The sequence below is a fragment of the Pleurodeles waltl genome, chromosome 4_1, assembly GCF_031143425.1.
Source record: "Pleurodeles waltl isolate 20211129_DDA chromosome 4_1, aPleWal1.hap1.20221129, whole genome shotgun sequence".
NCBI lineage: Eukaryota > Metazoa > Chordata > Amphibia > Caudata > Salamandridae > Pleurodeles > Pleurodeles waltl.
The window spans coordinates 782,872,321-782,888,615 of NC_090442.1; the positions used below are offsets into that span (position 1 = coordinate 782,872,321).

The following is a 16,295-nucleotide window of genomic DNA, read 5'->3' on the forward strand; positions in this document are numbered from 1 at the left end:
TAGAATGTCACCACTAGCCACCTGTACCTGGATGCAGCTGTTGATTAGTTGTAATCATCAACAGACTGTAGCAAAATATAGCGAAGTGGGTTATGGAAGAAGCGCCAGGAAGTAGATCCTGCTGACAAAAGGTAAATGACAGGTCTTGGTTGGTAACATCTATGAGCCTTTCATACCTCAGAATAGTACTGCACAATAATAAATATTCCTGTACTCCTGTGCCTGACTGACAGCTTATTTTGACTGTTCAGTTAAAGCAGCATCCTGAACTCTACTTCCAGTGAATTGGTCGGACAACAGGGTCTAGGATTTTAGAATGATGGTACCAATGCCAACTGATAGGACAACACAACTATGCACAATTCCACAATGAACCCTTCAAAAATCTTCATTATTATAATTTTTTAATTATTTTATTAGTTTCAGAAACAAAATGAACAATAGCATTGTGAAGTAGAGCCCCTTCAGGAAAACAAGGCATCACATATTGTTCTGGTTTAAAACCTCTACTCTCCCCCCCCCGGCCCACCCTCCTGTTGCGAGAGTCCCATCATCGCACAGGAAGTGTCCCACTCTTCGCAGGTCACTTTCGGCCACTGTGGTTGGGGCATGACAAATGTTCCCTCTATAGTCATTCCCAAGTCCCCAGATCTTGTTCCATTTTTTTGATCAGCCCCGGCCTTCATAAACAACCTTTTCCACCAACATGCATCAATCCAAGTCACTTTCCCAGTTGGCCAATTGGGCACTTAATCCGATCCTCACAGTCTGGCTATATTTTATTTAGCAATAATAAACCCCAGTGTTAAACAGATATGTTTCATACTGGTTAAATCTGTTCCCTCCCAAATGTTCAAAAGGTGCAATTTCACTGTCAGAGTGAGGGTTGTCCCGAACACTCTGTTCAGATACTCGAACACCAGCTCCCAGAAGTGTTGTATTTTGGAGCATTCCTAAATCCAATGAAAGAAGGTACCCTCCTGGCCACAACTCCATCTACAACTGGTACTTGTGGTTTTATCTATTGTTAGAAATGGGGTCTCTAGTTGGCAGTGGTTTGCACCCTGTCCAAGTAGGGACCCTCACTCTAGTCAGGGTAAGGGAGCCACACAGCTAAGATAACCCTTGCTCACCCCCTTGGTAGCTTGGGTCAAGCAGCCAGACTTATCTCAGAGGCAATGTGTAAAGTATTTTTAAGCACACCCAGTAACATAGTGAAAACACCACAAAAGTGCTCCAGACCAGTTTAGAAAAATAGCCAATATTTATCTGAGTACAACAAGACCAAAATGAGAGAGATCCAACATATACAAGCAAATATATAACTTTTGAATGATTAAAGGTAATTGGAGATCCTTGAAATCAATGAAGTGCTTGATTGAGGCAAAGTACATAAGATGTGTCAAACACAAAGACGGTGCGGGCCGCAGGGGAGGAGATGTGTAGAAAGAGCTGGAAATGTGTTTTTTACTGCTGCAGGGGAAGTGATGCATCAGTTTCTTAATCCTAGGAAGGGGAGGTGATGCACCAGCTCCTTTCTGCCACAGGGGAGGTGATGCGTCGTTTGCGGCACAAAGCGTTGGTTCCTTACTGTGGTGCGGTGTCAATGAAGTAAATGGCACCCAGGGACACTGTTTCGATGATGCGGCGAAAGTCCAGACGCAATGCATCGATCTCACAGCAATGAAGCAGGTGTTGCATCGGAGTCAGGGTGGTGCGTCACAGACTTCGGTGATATGGTATTCGAAACTCATGCAGCAGTGGTTCTTTCTGATGCACTGCAACAGAAAGCTGGGGTCTCTGTTAAAATCCGTGGCTGTTGCATCAAGCGGGGACTATGCTGCAGTGCGGGCAGCAATGATGCGCCGAATCCTTACAGCCATGCCTCGGTACGGAATGACGCAGTGAGTGTATGAGTGAATTTTCTTCTTTTAACAACAAAAACCTCCTTCATGGATCTAGACTGGATTTGGCACCACTTGACAAGACAGGGCTCTCAGCTGAGGAGCCCGGATGCTGGCAGATGAAGTCTTTGATGTCCCTGAGAGTTCTTTACAGGAGGCAAGCTCAACTCAAGCCTTTGGAGAACCTTGAAAAGCAGGATGTAGACAGCAAAGTCCAGTCCTTTCACTCCCAGGACAGAAGCAGCAAGCAGCAGGCCAGCACAACGAAGCGACATGTCCCTCCTGCAGCATCCAGCTCTTCTTCCTGGCAGAATGACATCAGTCCAGAAGTGTTCTAACTTTGTTGTGCCAGAGTCCCCGTACTTATACACATTTCTGTCTTTGAAGTATGCAAATTTCAAAGAGAAGTCTTTGTAGTGCACAAGACCCTGCCTTTCCCTGCCCTGGTCACAGACACACTCCACTGGGTTGGAGCCTGCTTTGTGTAAGGGCAGGCACAGTACTATTCAGGTGCAAGTGTCAGCTCATTCCACCACTCTAGCTCAGCAAGACCCATCAGCCTGGTGATGGGCCATCAGGATATGCAGCGCACCTCAACTCCCTTTGTGTGACTGTCTAGAGTGAATGCACAAACAGCCCAGCTGCCATCCTGACCCAGACGTGTATTCAGCCGACAGGCAGAGGCACAGCATAGTTAAGCAAGAAAATGTCCACTTACTAAAAGTGTCTCACTTAAAAATGCTCCTATAGGAATTATTTATATATAGTATGCATACATATGATCCAGTCTTCAATTAATGAATAAGGCAAATCCGTACTGTTAAAATCCAATATATTACTCAATAGGATTCAGGAAGTTCAAAAATATTTACAACAATTCCAACAAAAGTCCATTTCATAAACAACAACACTGTATAAAACCCCTCTAGATCATAAGATTGAATCCCAACTGCCGATCCAGGAAGGGGTTCTAACCCTCCTCGTGACACAGTTCTGCACAATAATTGCCTGGTTTTCAGTCCCAGTTCAAGCAATATCATGGACTTTCAATTCAGCTTGTCAAATGAGAAGGTAATGTCGACGTTTCGGCCTGTAGTGGCAGTCAGCGGTCCGTCAGATCATCATCAGGACTCAGTGTTGTTAAATAATACAACAGGTTGCAAAAATAGGCTCAGTAGCAACACACCAGGGGACTTCAACCTACAAGCCCAAGTACACAAATCTTTAAACCCTTCTGTGCCCAGGACGTAATAGTTACGTCCTGAGGCACAGTGCTCGTGTGCCCAGTGCGTAACCATTACGTCCTGGGCACGGAGCCAGCGCTCCCTCTGGGGGTTCTCCCCCACCCCCCCCCAAGGCAGGGATGGAAGGGGAAGCCCTTCCCCTTCCACTCCTGACCCCCTCCTTAGCACCCCCTGTGACTAAGGCCTCCTCCCATCGTGCTGGACGTTCAGCTTCCAGCGCGATCGGAAGAGAAATGCAAAAGCATTTCTCTTCCGATCACGTGGAGGAGGCCGGAGAGGCTTCAAAGGGAAGGAAATGAATTTACTTCCCTTTGAAATCTCTCTGAGCGTTTTAGCAGCCGGATTGCAAGGGTTGCTCCCCTAGGGGGCAAATTATATTTAGGCCATTTCTGCCCCCCTTGGGGGCAGATTGGCCTATTTTTATGAGGCCAATCTGCCCCCAAGGGGGACAGAAACCACTAGACAACAGGGAGTTGTTTTTTTCTCTTGAATTTCACGCAAGGGGAGCGACCCCTTAGGCAAGGGTCGTTCCCCTGGGGGGCAAATTTATTTTAGGCCATTTCTGTCCCCCTGGGGGGCAGATCAGCCTATTTTAATTAGGCCGATCTGCCACCAAGGAGGGCAGAAACCACTAGGCACCGGGGATTTTTGTTGTTGTTGTTTTACAGATGGCGACCCCTTAGGCAAGGGTCGCTCCCCTGGAGGGGCAAATTGTATTTAGGCCATTTCTGCACCATTTGGGGGCCAATCAGCGGATTTTGGGTCAATCTGCCTCCAAGGGGGGCAGAAACCACTAGGCACCAGGGATCTTTTTTTTTGCGCCAACGTCACGCAAGGGGAGCGACCCCGTAAGCAAGGGTTGCTACCCGGGGGGGGGGTAAATTTATTTTAGGCCATTTCTGCCCCCGTTGGGGGCAGATCGGCCTATTGTTATTAGGCCGATCTGCCCCCAGGGGGGGCAGAACCCTCTAGGCGCCAGGGCAAAAAAAAAATGTTTTTGTTTGTTTTTTTAGAGATGGGGAGCAACCCGTTAGGCAAGGGTCGCTCCCCTGGGAGACAAATTGTATTTAGACCATTTCTGCCCCCCTCGGGAGCAAATCGGCCGATTTTAGGTCAATCTGCCCCCCAAACAAATAGGCACCGGTGATCTTTTTTTTGCCCCAATGTCACGCAGGGGGAGCGACCCCGTAGGCAAGGGTCGCTCCCCGGGGGGGTCGGTGGGGCAAATTTATTTTAGGCCATTTCTGCCCCCCCCCTGGGGCCAGCTGAGCTAGAGGCCAAAATCCACAGGTAGGCACTTTGCAAAAAACACCTCTGTTTTCTGTGAAAAAATGTGATGTGTCCACGTTGTGTTTTGGACCATTTCCTTTTCGTGGGCGCTAGGCCTACCCACAGAAGTGAGGTACCATTTTTATCGGGAGACTTGGGGGAACGCTGGGTGGAAGGAAATTTGTGGCTCCTCTCAGATTCCAGAACTTTCTGTCACCGAAATGAGAGTAAAAAGTGTTTTTTGGGCCAAATTTTGAGGTCTGCAAAGGATTCTGGGGAACATAACCTGGTCAGAGCCCCACAAGTCACCCCATCTTGGATTCCCCTAGGTGTCTAGTTTTCAAAAATGCGCTGGTGTGCTAGGTTTGCCCAGGTGCCGGCTGAGCTAGAGGCCAAAATCCACAGGTAGGCACTTTGTAAAAAACACCTCTGTTTTCTGTGAAAAAATGTGATGTGTCCATGTTGTGTTTTGGGCCATTTCCTTTTGTGGGCGCTAGGCCTACCCACACCAGTGAGGTACCATTTTTATCGGGAGACTTGGGGGAATGCTGGGTGGAAGGAAATTTGTGGCTCCTCTTAGATTCCAGAACTTTCTGTCACCGAAATGAGAGGAAAAGGTGTTTTTTTGGTCAAATTTTGAGGTTTGCAAAGGATTCAGGGTAACATAACCTGGTCAGAGTCCCACAAGTCACCCCATCTTGGATTCCCCTAGGTGTCTAGTTTTCAAAAATGCTCTGGTGTGCTAGGTTTGCCCAGGTGCCGGCTGAGCTAGAGGCCAAAATCCACAGGTAGGCACTTTGTAAAAAACACCTCTGTTTTCTGTGAAAAAATGTGATGTGTCCACGTTGTGTTTTGGGCCATTTCCTTTCGTGGGCGCTAGGCCTACCCACACCAGTGAGGTAGCATTTTTATCGGGAGACTTGGGGGAACACTGGGTGGAAGGAAATGTGTGGCTCCTCTTAGATTCCAGAACCTTCTGTCACCAAAATGAGAGGAAAAAGTGTTTTTTTGGTAAGATTTTGAGGTTTGCAAAGGATTCTGTGTAACAGAACCTGGTCAGAGCCCCACAAGTCACCCCATCTTGGATTCCCCTAGGTGTCTAGGTTTCAAAAATGGGCTGGTTTGCTAGGTTTCCCCAGGTGCCGGCTGAGCTAGAGGCCCAAATCCAGAGGTAGGCACTTTGCCTAAAACACCTCTGTTTTCTGTGAAAAAATGTGATGTGTCCACGTTGTGTTTTGAGCCATTTCATTTCGTGGGCGCTAGGCCTACCCACACAAGTAAGGTACAATTTTTATCGGGAGACTTGGGGGAACACAGAATAGCAAAACAAGTGTTATTGCCCCTTGTCTTTCTCTACATTTTTTCCTTCCAAATGTAAGGCAGTGTGTAAAAAAGAAGTCTATTTGAGAAATGTCCTGTAATTCACATGCTAGTATGGGCACCCCGGAATTCAGAGATGTGCAAATAACCACTGCTTCTCAACACACTATCTTGTGGCCACTTTGGAAATACAAAGGTTTTCTTGATACCTATTTTTCACTTTTTATATTTCAGCAAATTAATTGCTGTATACCCGGTATAGAATAAAAACCCATTGCAAGGTGCAGCTCATTTATTGGCTCTGAGTACCTAGAGTTCTTGATGAACCTACAAGCCCTATATATCCCCGCAACCAGAAGAGTCCAGCTGACGTAACGGTATATTGCTATAAAAAATCTGACATTGCAGGAAAAAGTTACAGAGTAAAATGTGGAGAAAAATTGCAGTTTTTTTCACCTCAATTTAAATATTTTTTTATTTCAGCTGTTATTTTCTGTAGGAAACACTTGTAGGATGTACACAAATAACCCCTTGCTGATTTCAGAATTGTGTCTACTTTTCAGAAATGTTTAGCTTTCTGGGATCCAGCATTGGTTTCTCACCCATTTTGGTCACTAACTGGAAGGAGGCTGAAAGCACAGAAAATAGTAAAAATGGGGTATGTCCCAGTAAAATGTCAAAATTGGATTGAAAAATTGGGTTGTCCAATTCAAGTCAGCCTGTTCCTAAAAGCTGGGAAGATGGTGATCTTGCCACCGCAAACCCTTTGTTGATGCCATTTTCAGGGAAAAAACCACGAGCTGCCTTCTGCAGCCCTTTTTTCCAATTTTTTTTTTTAAAACTACATTTTCACTGTATTTTGGCTAATTTCTAGGTCTTCTTCAGGGGAACCCACAAAGTCTGGGTACCTCTAGAATCCCTAGGATGTTGGAAAAAAAGGACGCAAATTTGGCGTGGGTAGCTTATGTGAACAAAAAGTTATGAGGGCCTAAGTGTGAACTGCCCCAAATAGCCTAAAAAAGGCTCGGCACAGGAGGGGGAAAAGGCCTGGCAGCGAAGGGGTTAAAATATGGGACTACTGGTGCCTGTCTCCATCTGCATCCGTCCAACACATGCAAGTCAGAATAAAAAAATAAATGTTGCAGTATTTCACTATCAGGACATGGAAACCACACCAGTACATGTCCTACCTTTTAAATACACTGCGCCCTGTCCATGGGGTTGCCTTGGGCCTACTTTAGGGGTGACTTACATGTAGTAAAAGGGAAAGTTTGGGTCTTGCAAGTGCGTGCACTTGCCAGGTCGAAAGGGCAGTTTAAAACTGCACACACAGACACTGCAGTGGCAGGTCTGAGATGTTTACAGAGCTACTCATGTGGGTGGCACAATTGATGCTGCAGACCCACTAGTAACATTTGATGTACAAGCCCTGGGCATACATAGTGCACTTTACTAGGGACTTACTAATAAATCAGATATGCCAATCATGGATAAACCAATCGCCAATACATTTTAGACAGAGAGCATATGCACTTTGGCACTGGTTAGCAGTGTTAAAGTGCCCAGAGTCTTGAAGTCAACGACAACAGGTCAGAAAAAATAGGAGGAAGAAGGCAAACAATTTGGGGATTACCCTGCAAAAAAGGCCAGGCCCAATACCTGTCATAAATAGGGTGGTTGGGGAATAGCACGTTGAAACCCTGAGCATATGGTTACTTCCTTGGTAGAGGCTGTAGCCTCCTGCTAGTCATCATCTTCAAGACCAGCCAGATCCTGGGTCGAGCACTCTCTCAGTCGCGTCAGTTTGTCAGGCATGCTGTGTTGTATTTTTTTGTGTGGCAATGATATGGCTTTACTTGGCATATGTTCATCAAGTATTCTGTCCTCTATTGGTGAGGACTCCAGCAGTGTTGTTTCCTTTGGCAGCGCCACCTTGAGCGTGTGTCTTATCGGCAGATAGCGAAATATCTTTGTATGTGCCAACTGGTATTCTTGCTGAAATTCTGCAAAGAGGACAATTTCACCCTGTTGCCGTAGATCTCCTACCCTTGAGATGCCAATGAAGACCCACTTATCAAACCCCAGGAGACACCTCAGTGTTCCCAGTGCAACAGTGTCCCAGAGATGTGTGTCCTGCGTTATCTTCCCCCTCCAACCCAGTATACATGTGAATGTATGTCATATATCCATGACTATCACTGTTGGGTCCCTGAGTTGCGAGCATTTGGAAGAATCATATAGTGCCCCAAGTTATCCCCCTGGTTGTAGTGTTAATGTATCCATTCCATAGGCTGGTTTGTTGTGGACCCAACCATTAATAGTGGATAGCTGAGCTGCCCAGTAATATTAGCAGAGCCACTCCACCGTCATATCAGCTCTTTGTTAGTTTGTGTTGTGCTATTTGCGCCGGGCTCCCTCCCAAAATAGAGTCCCTATATCTCTATCTATGGCTTGGAAATATGTTATTTGTACTGGCTAGGGAGTGTTTTGTAATATGTATAGAAATCAAAGCAGCAACATAATTTTGAAGAGAGACGCCTGTCTCAGAAGTGTCAGTGAGAGGAATCTCTAGTGTTGGACATCTCTTCTCACTCTTTCCAGGGAGGGCCCATGTTCTTCTCGAAGAATGACGTTGGATACATCATAATAAACAGACAGAGGTACTTGAAGCCTTCAGTCGCTAGCACCGCATTGCAGTCAGGTGGCAGTCATGGTGGCTTCCCTTGCAGGGTGTAAATGTGGGATTTTTGCCAATGTATTGGGTATTCGGAGTGGTGGCCAAAAATATGACAAATTTGCATTGGTCTGGTCACCGTGAGCTCTGGATCCGCAATGTACAGCAATACATCGTTCACATATTTCAAACCACTGTGGGCCACGGACCAATGGGTCTGCCTTACCCAGGCAGCCAATGGTTCCAGTGCCAGTGCAAATATTAAAAGGGAGAGGGTGCAGCCCTGGCACATTACCCACTGTAGTTGGAAAACTCAGAATGTTCCCCCATTAACTCTCCCATGGGCTAGGGGCTCGGAGTATAGAAGTGCACCAATTAGATATAGCCTAGGCAGAAAGCCCATTTTGACCAGGACCTCGAATAGCTATGCCCATTCTACTGCATCAAATGCAATGCGGGAATCCAGAGAAAACACTAGAGCCTGCTCTTGTACTTGGGGGACCCTATTCAGTACATTAATAAAGTGCCTTAAGTTTAGTGTGGTGTTGCCATGGGGCATAAAGCCCAATTGATCTGGATGTACCAGTTCTGAGATCACTTTTATGAGGCAATTGGCCAGGACCTTGGCCAGGATTTTGGTCTCTACGTTTAGCAGAAAAATGGACCTACATGAAGCACAGTCCTCGTGTGGCTTCCCCTCCTTTGGGATCACTACTGTGGTTGCTAGCTGTTGGTCTTTAGGTAGTATACCCTTCTGGTGGCTCTCAACAAACATCTTCAAGAGATGTGGGGCCAGTTTTTGACTTAGTGGTTTGTATACCTCAATTAACAACCCGTTCAGGCTGACTGCTTTGCCTGAGGCCAGTTCTCATATTGCTGTCACAATTTCCTCTTCTGCGATCTCCTCATCCAGGCCAGCCAAGCTCTGGGTGGATATGAATGGCATTTGGATATCACCTAGGAACTCTCAGGAGTTCTCCACTGTGGCTGAAATAGTGACAGCGACACCGGGGGAGTAGAGCTGAGCATAGAATGCGGCGAAGGTGTCTGCCCCCTCCTGTCTACCTCTCACTCAGTTCCCCTATTGAGATTGCACTTCCAACACCCCTCAACTTGCCTACTCTCTTTTATCTAACCAGGCCAGATGTTTGCCAGGTTTTTCCCCATCCTCATAGATTTAGGACAGTGTTGCTCTGTGGCTTAAGTGGGTGACCTTTGTGGCTAAGTCTCTGTATTCACGTTATTTGAGGTCAAAGATATGTCTAGTTTCTGTATTTTCTTGATGGATCAGTGATCTCTCGCATGTCAGAAGTTCCTCCTCCAACTAGTCCATTCTGACTCTTTTGTCCTTCTTATGATCTACTATTAGGGCTAATGCTTGCTTTTTAATGACTGTTTTGTAGGCTTCCCATAAGGCTTTTGGAGATTCAATGAATTTATCATTGTCAGTAAAATATTGACAGTTGCGGTGCAGAGCCCTTTTTTGATCTTAGGTAGTTTTAGATACCATGCATTACGTGAGATAGTGCGTTGCGTGGCGTCTCCCTTCAGTCTGAGCTGCACCCATGTAAGGGAATGGTATACAAGACCTTGAGACAGGTGTCTAGCATCTGAGAAGGGATGTAACTAGTGTGTTAGTTAGTAGATAGTCTATGTGTGAGAGACTGCTGTGTGCCCCTGAGTGAAAGATGTATTGTTGTTCATAGGGGTGATGGATATGCCATATGTCGGTCAAACCCAGTGCCTGGAGGAAGTCTGGTAACGGACGGCGGGTGGAAGATGTCTGTCTGGGTGGGTGCAGATGGAGCCCTTCACAGAGAGTCAAGTTAAAGTCCCCTCCAATAATGAGCTTACTTTCTGACAGTTTGAGGATTAAAGTGCCCAGTGCAGGAAGTTTTGTCATGGAGGCGTGGCAGAATGTATATGGAGCAGATGTTGATGGTATGCCCCTCCCAGCTCCCTGTGAGTGCTACGAACCGACCATGTGTATGTGGCCAGATCTGGTGAACTATAAGGGGAAGTGACTTCTTAACTAGAACACCACTCCCCTTAATTCTGTTGAGTAACCGGCAAGTGCCACTACTTTGTAGCCCCACCTGTCCAATGCCTTATAGGTGTTACCCTTCAGCTGGGTCTCCTGTAGGAGGGCCACATTTGTGCGTGTTGTTTAACATATTGTATTAGTACACACCATTTGATTTTGTCTTGCAGTCCATTGACGTTCCACAAGAGATACGTAATCTTTGGCGTCTCATGTCCCATTGTCGTCATAATGGCTAAAAAGATATGAGTCTCTGGTGTGACCTCCATTGGGACCGCCCAGTAGAGGGTAGGGGAGGTTACTTGTGGTGCCTTTACTACAGTGTGGTGTCAGTGCTCTTAGTTTAACTTTTAACTGTCCCTTCTCAGGGGGCCAACAAATAACCTAAACAACCCCCCCAACTCATCCCTCCATCCCTGCCTCCCTGCATAGCGGACTCAAAACTGCCCACCAGCCCAACCTTGCAGAATGCCTGTCACCCTTAACCAACTCTAACACTGTGGCCACTCCTCTATGTCAAACTCCCCCACATCCCATGGAATATTGTGATTTACCAAGAGTCATCCGGTCTGTTGGCCATTACCAGTTTGTCTATTAATGTCCCTCTGTAGCAGTGAAGAATCACACCAGGCCTTCTGGGTCTGTGGTACCCCATATCTGAAGGAGGAATGTACAGTAAATTGGGTGTGTCATCCCTCTCCATCAGGCCAGTCAAGGTACTCTTCATGTGTGTCTGTAGTTAGGGTGTTGTGTCACTGTGGCAATCCAGATGCTTTTCTTGGCCTCTCAGAGGCCTTTTGGGGGTCTGCAGTGGTGTGATCGCCTCCTTGCCATAGTGTGTGGTGCTTGGGTTTCATTCCTCCTGGTTTCCTCTTTCACTCCAACTATTCCCATGCAGCCTTCGATGATGTGAAGAATTCCCCTGTGCCACCACTCTGATTTACGCTGGGAACAGCACTGAGCATTTCAGTTTCTTGAAGGGGCCTTTTCACTTCAATGAAATTGTGGAAAAGCCTTTGATCTCTAAGGGTATAATTTGGAAAGAAACTTACATTTTGGTCTCTAAAGTTGAATATGCATGCTATAATTGTATGAGGAGGTGCATCCGGTTTTGGGTGGCACCTGAAACTCTATGTGCTCTTTGCATCAAAAAATATTTGGATAGAACCTGTGGTTGCAGCACAATGAGGATAATGTCCTTCACAAATAAGTCTACAACAGGACCCTCTGCCTTTTTTGGCACCCCTGCGATCCGGATATTATTGTGCCTTGAGTGCCCCTTGAAGTCTTCAAGTTTAGCGTGAAACATTTACGAGGTAATCTGTAGTTCTATGACCTGTTTCAACTGCTAAGAGTAATAAGTAAGTCCTCCGCCTCTTTTACTCATGCATCCATGTTACGTAGGCCTGCTCTCACAAGAGTGAGTTCAATGGTGATGGTATCCATTTTGTCTTCTAGTGACCCCGCACTCCCTGAATGGCCATCATGATATCTTTGAGTGTAAGCGCATCCCTTTATTGTGGGGTTTGGTCTGCTTTTTCCTGGTGTCACGCATGGCTGCCTTGCTTGTGTCCTCTCAGGGAAGTGTATATCTGACCAATTTGGATTGTTGCTCCACATGTCCCTTGTGTACCTCGGTCATTCCTGTGAGGCTGTCGGTTGTCCAGTGTCTTGGGGGTCCTCCTGTAGTGTTTGCCCCCACCAGCCCCGGGTTTCTGCCTGAGGACCACTCACCCCTGCGGCATCTGCGGGTTTCTCCTATGTAGCCTCAACCCTCCATTGATCAAATCAAAGATATGGGAGGGCTACTTGTGTGGTTTTCCTTTGTGCACCACCTAAGAATGGATTACAGCATTGTGGAAGGGAAATATTTAACTTAACACAATTCTTGGAGTTAGACATTCGGGTGCCTACCAGGTGAGGTGAACACATCTCAATGATTACTTTAAGGGAATGGGATAAGGAAATAATGCCACTTGTCTGTTGAAAAAGAAGAGATGTCTTGGAAAGGCAAAGGCTGTGGGTACTCTACAGCAAAATCAAATCATTAGAAATAAAATTCAGTTGATAATAAAATAGTTCAAATGTGATTAAAATGACTAAATAATTAACTAAAAAAGTCTCAAAAGTAAAAATGGGACATGTTTTAATATTATCAAAGTATAACACAACTTACTACAATTCATAAAAAAGAAAATAATGCATTGTGCAGTTTTGTAAATAGAACTTGGAGGGAAAAAGAAAGGCAAAACCATAATTTAGAAAGTAAGAAGGTGCCTTTGTGTTCCAAATGGCTGGGGACTGGGCCTGCTGAGAAACAGAATGTAATCATGGGTACAGAGCAGGCACAATTTGCTGGCCAGAGAAGCCAAGATTGGCTCTGTGAACGATGTTGGAAAGTGTTGGACTGTGGTCCACACGAAAATGAGATGCTGTGGTCTTTGACATTAATTATGTTATGACCCTCCCAGCCCAAAAATGTGCTGAAGAGTGAGAAAGTATGAATTAAATGGGGAAAGGTGAATGAATAGAAAGCAATGTAACTGAGGATGCATCATAGATCTTTATAATTTTTAATTCAGAAAAGGTTTTCACAATGTTGAGGAGTGGAGTGTGTGGTAATTTTGTATTCTCGGTCTCAATAAATATTGAATATTTTTGTAGTTTCTGGAGTCCTTGCTGCATTTGGCCAGTGAGGATTGTGTTCACTCCAGGTGACCTATGGGTAGCATTTTCTGCTCAGCTTGTAGGCAGTCTTGTAGGTTCAGATTGTGATTTATGCCACTGGCATTGATGATTTGGAGTTGGTCTTTTCAGTGCGCCAAAGTACTGTTAAACCACTTGTTGGTTACTCTGAGGTCCTGCCCAGGTTTCTTTTTATTGCGGTGCTATTTTTTCAGTTTACTGAGATTGTGCGCTAAGTATTAGCTGTGAAAACGTGACGTGTGAGTTATTATTTAATGCTGATAGGGTACAGTTATTTTGTACAGATCGTTAAGTCTATTTTTTAGAGGTATTTGGGACCATGAACAGGTATTGTTTTATGTTCAGCTACTTTTCTACAGCATTGTTCGTAGCAGAGGTTCAGGAGCTGGAGGGAAGGACTTGTTTGAACAAATCTGTGGTTTAATCTGAATTTTGGTATTCCCAGTGTTGTGTGACAAAATGAGATCAATGTGCATCCTACTGTGTGCGTAGGACTGTTAACATGAATGAGATCCTAATGCATTCATGTTTTTAGTTAGACCAAGGATAGTCTGCTGACTATGTACCCAAATGTTAAAGTCTCACCCTCAAGAGTTTTGTTAGCAGAGGTTGCAGATGCAAGGAGAACGCAACACTTTCCTTCAAGAATTGAATAGTTGCGATAAGGAAGGAGCTGTTTTAATTGATTGTGCATTCTGCAGCTAGCTATCCTTGCAAAAGATGAAAAAGGTGCAGTCGGATTCCTGATCAGGGCAACCCCCCTTCTTTTCTTTCACAATAGGCCATTTTGAATCCTGGAGGGATGAGGTGATCTATCTTTTAGCCATGTCCCCTTCATACCTATTAAATATACATACACATAAAGCTCTGCTACATGTATGTGCTCGCACCCACTTGACTAGGTTAAGAATGCACTTCCAGGTTACTAGTAGAAGTATACTCAATATGTTACGCATACTCAAACAAATACGCGCGCACACACTCCCGCTACATTCACACCCAGTACTGCTACATACAAAAGCCAACCAGGCTATAAGTCTACAAACACACACTATTAAAAGCATAACAGCTTTAAGCACTTATCAACACAATGAGACTGAGATTGAATGACATTTATCTAGTCTATTTATTAATCGTCCTACACTCAGGTGTTGGAGGCATCTAGCTTTTTTGTGATGCACCAGAAACGCCGTTGCTTTAGAAGGAAATGTATATTATGGGTGAGATTGCTGAAGCGCAGACCATCACTTGGGTGAAAGTGGACCTAAGGGTGGTGCGTGTGAGATATTATCAATCTTGGCAATCAACTCCATGGTATAATTTATTATTGTGATGTTGTCCTTCACACATATTTGGTGGTGTGAATTTTTAATCTGGCTGGCCATTTGAAAAGCTGTTTAATTAACGAATTTGATAGATTCTTAGTAATGGCTATTTTATGAATCAATTAAGCAATGTTCTAATTATAGAGTTTTAAAGTAGTTTTGCTAAGAATCTTCAAGCGGCTTATTTCTACGGTTATTCGTGCACTTTCGACAAGCACTTTTTACATACTGCTAGATTTTACACACACACTCACACGATTCTTTCTTTACATATGTTTATCTTATTACATGCAGGACATTTACACACATTCCACAGCCATGCTTACAACCTATGATAAGATTTACCCACCAACACCTGCATCTCTGCTACATCAAACACGCTATTTCCTCTATAGCTCATGCACATTTTACACATCTCTGCTGCATGAGAAAACAATTCTAAAATGTTCATGAACACTTACTCGAGAGAAGGTTGCATGTTGGACATGTCATGTACACCTCTGTGATGGCAACCCTTACATGGTGAGTTGAACACTAACCTCACAACACGAATTACACATAATCCACCTGTGTTACACCACACCACCTCACACAAACAATATCCCTCGGATATGGCATATCGGACATAGAATAACCTTTTTCGACTCACATGCATACATAGATGATGGACCCCACCTACATCAGGGGCAATCAAGCAACTTTCCCTGGCACTACATAAACCTCAAGTTAAAACAAACAGGCATAAGCATTGTGTCCGCCATGCAAAGACTCACTCACACTGCCATAAGATACCCCGCTGCTCTCTTTCACCTCCTGTTTTCTTCAAGTGTTGCTGCTGATGCACCCCAGATCTGCCCTCTTACCTCTTCGTCTCGGCTGTACTCATTAACATTCAGGATGAGTTTGATACCCTGCAGGCTGATCTCCAAGTCGCAGGTCGCAGGGGGGCGCAGATGAACTGTCAGCTTTCTGGTGGTGGCAATCTAAAGGAGAAAAACAGAACAAGGCAAAGGAGGGTCAGAGGTCACAAAATCGAGTGCTTCCGTTGCACCAAAACATATGGGGCCAACACCTCACCTATCTTTGTCTTAGTTCACGGCAGAGGAACTCTTCCAGTATGTGAGGGAAATGAACAGTGCAGACATTTTAAGGCTGAGTCAGCTTCGTTGCCCAGTACTACATCTTTCTTGTCATGAGTTGTGGATAGACTCCATTAAATCTGTTGGTGGTTTTGTGCATTAGTCTATATACGTTTGGTTTTGTATAATGTATGCAATGATGTGGCTCCTTCCAAATTGCCCTCCTGTCTTTCGTTTTTTTTGTATTTAACTTAAATTCAATATGATATCTATATGGGGCTGCTCTCTACATGTACATTTGATGATGCAGTACCATGGTTCAGAAATGCCTGGACAAGCCTCATTTGAGACTTGTCTCGTCTGAACTCGCCAGCTTTTGGAGGTCCACAATTCATTACAAACACCATAAATAAATATTTCCATGGGCTGTACCAGACTATTTAGCCACCATAGTTATGAGCCATGCTGCTGCGAGGAAGTTCAATTTGTGTATCAGTTATTGTTTTTCCTTTCCAGCCCTGTCTCTAATAGTATCTTCCCTAATAGACTCAGCACAGTGGGTGAAGGACAATTGTGGACTTTCAGAGCTTGGCTCCAGAATGCTCTATGAGACTATTTACACAAAGAACAAAACTGCCTTAATTCAAGCATAATCTGAAAAATCTATGTATCACAATAATGCTACTGGGCGTTCATACCCAGACCAGCGCTCTGAGGCAGACTTCATTTTGTA

General features: G+C 44.9%; 1 protein-coding gene across 2 annotated transcripts in view; it reads right to left on the reverse strand.

Moving 5' to 3' along the window:
• The window catches only part of MAPK8IP2 (mitogen-activated protein kinase 8 interacting protein 2), a 237,283-nt gene that overhangs the window by 34,850 nt on the left and 186,138 nt on the right, over positions 1-16,295 (reverse strand). For both annotated transcript variants that reach the window (XM_069229474.1, XM_069229475.1), the window contains exon 9: positions 15,347-15,466. In XM_069229474.1, coding sequence (XP_069085575.1) covers positions 15,347-15,466 — 120 coding nt within the window. The remainder of the gene's footprint in view (positions 1-15,346; positions 15,467-16,295) is intronic.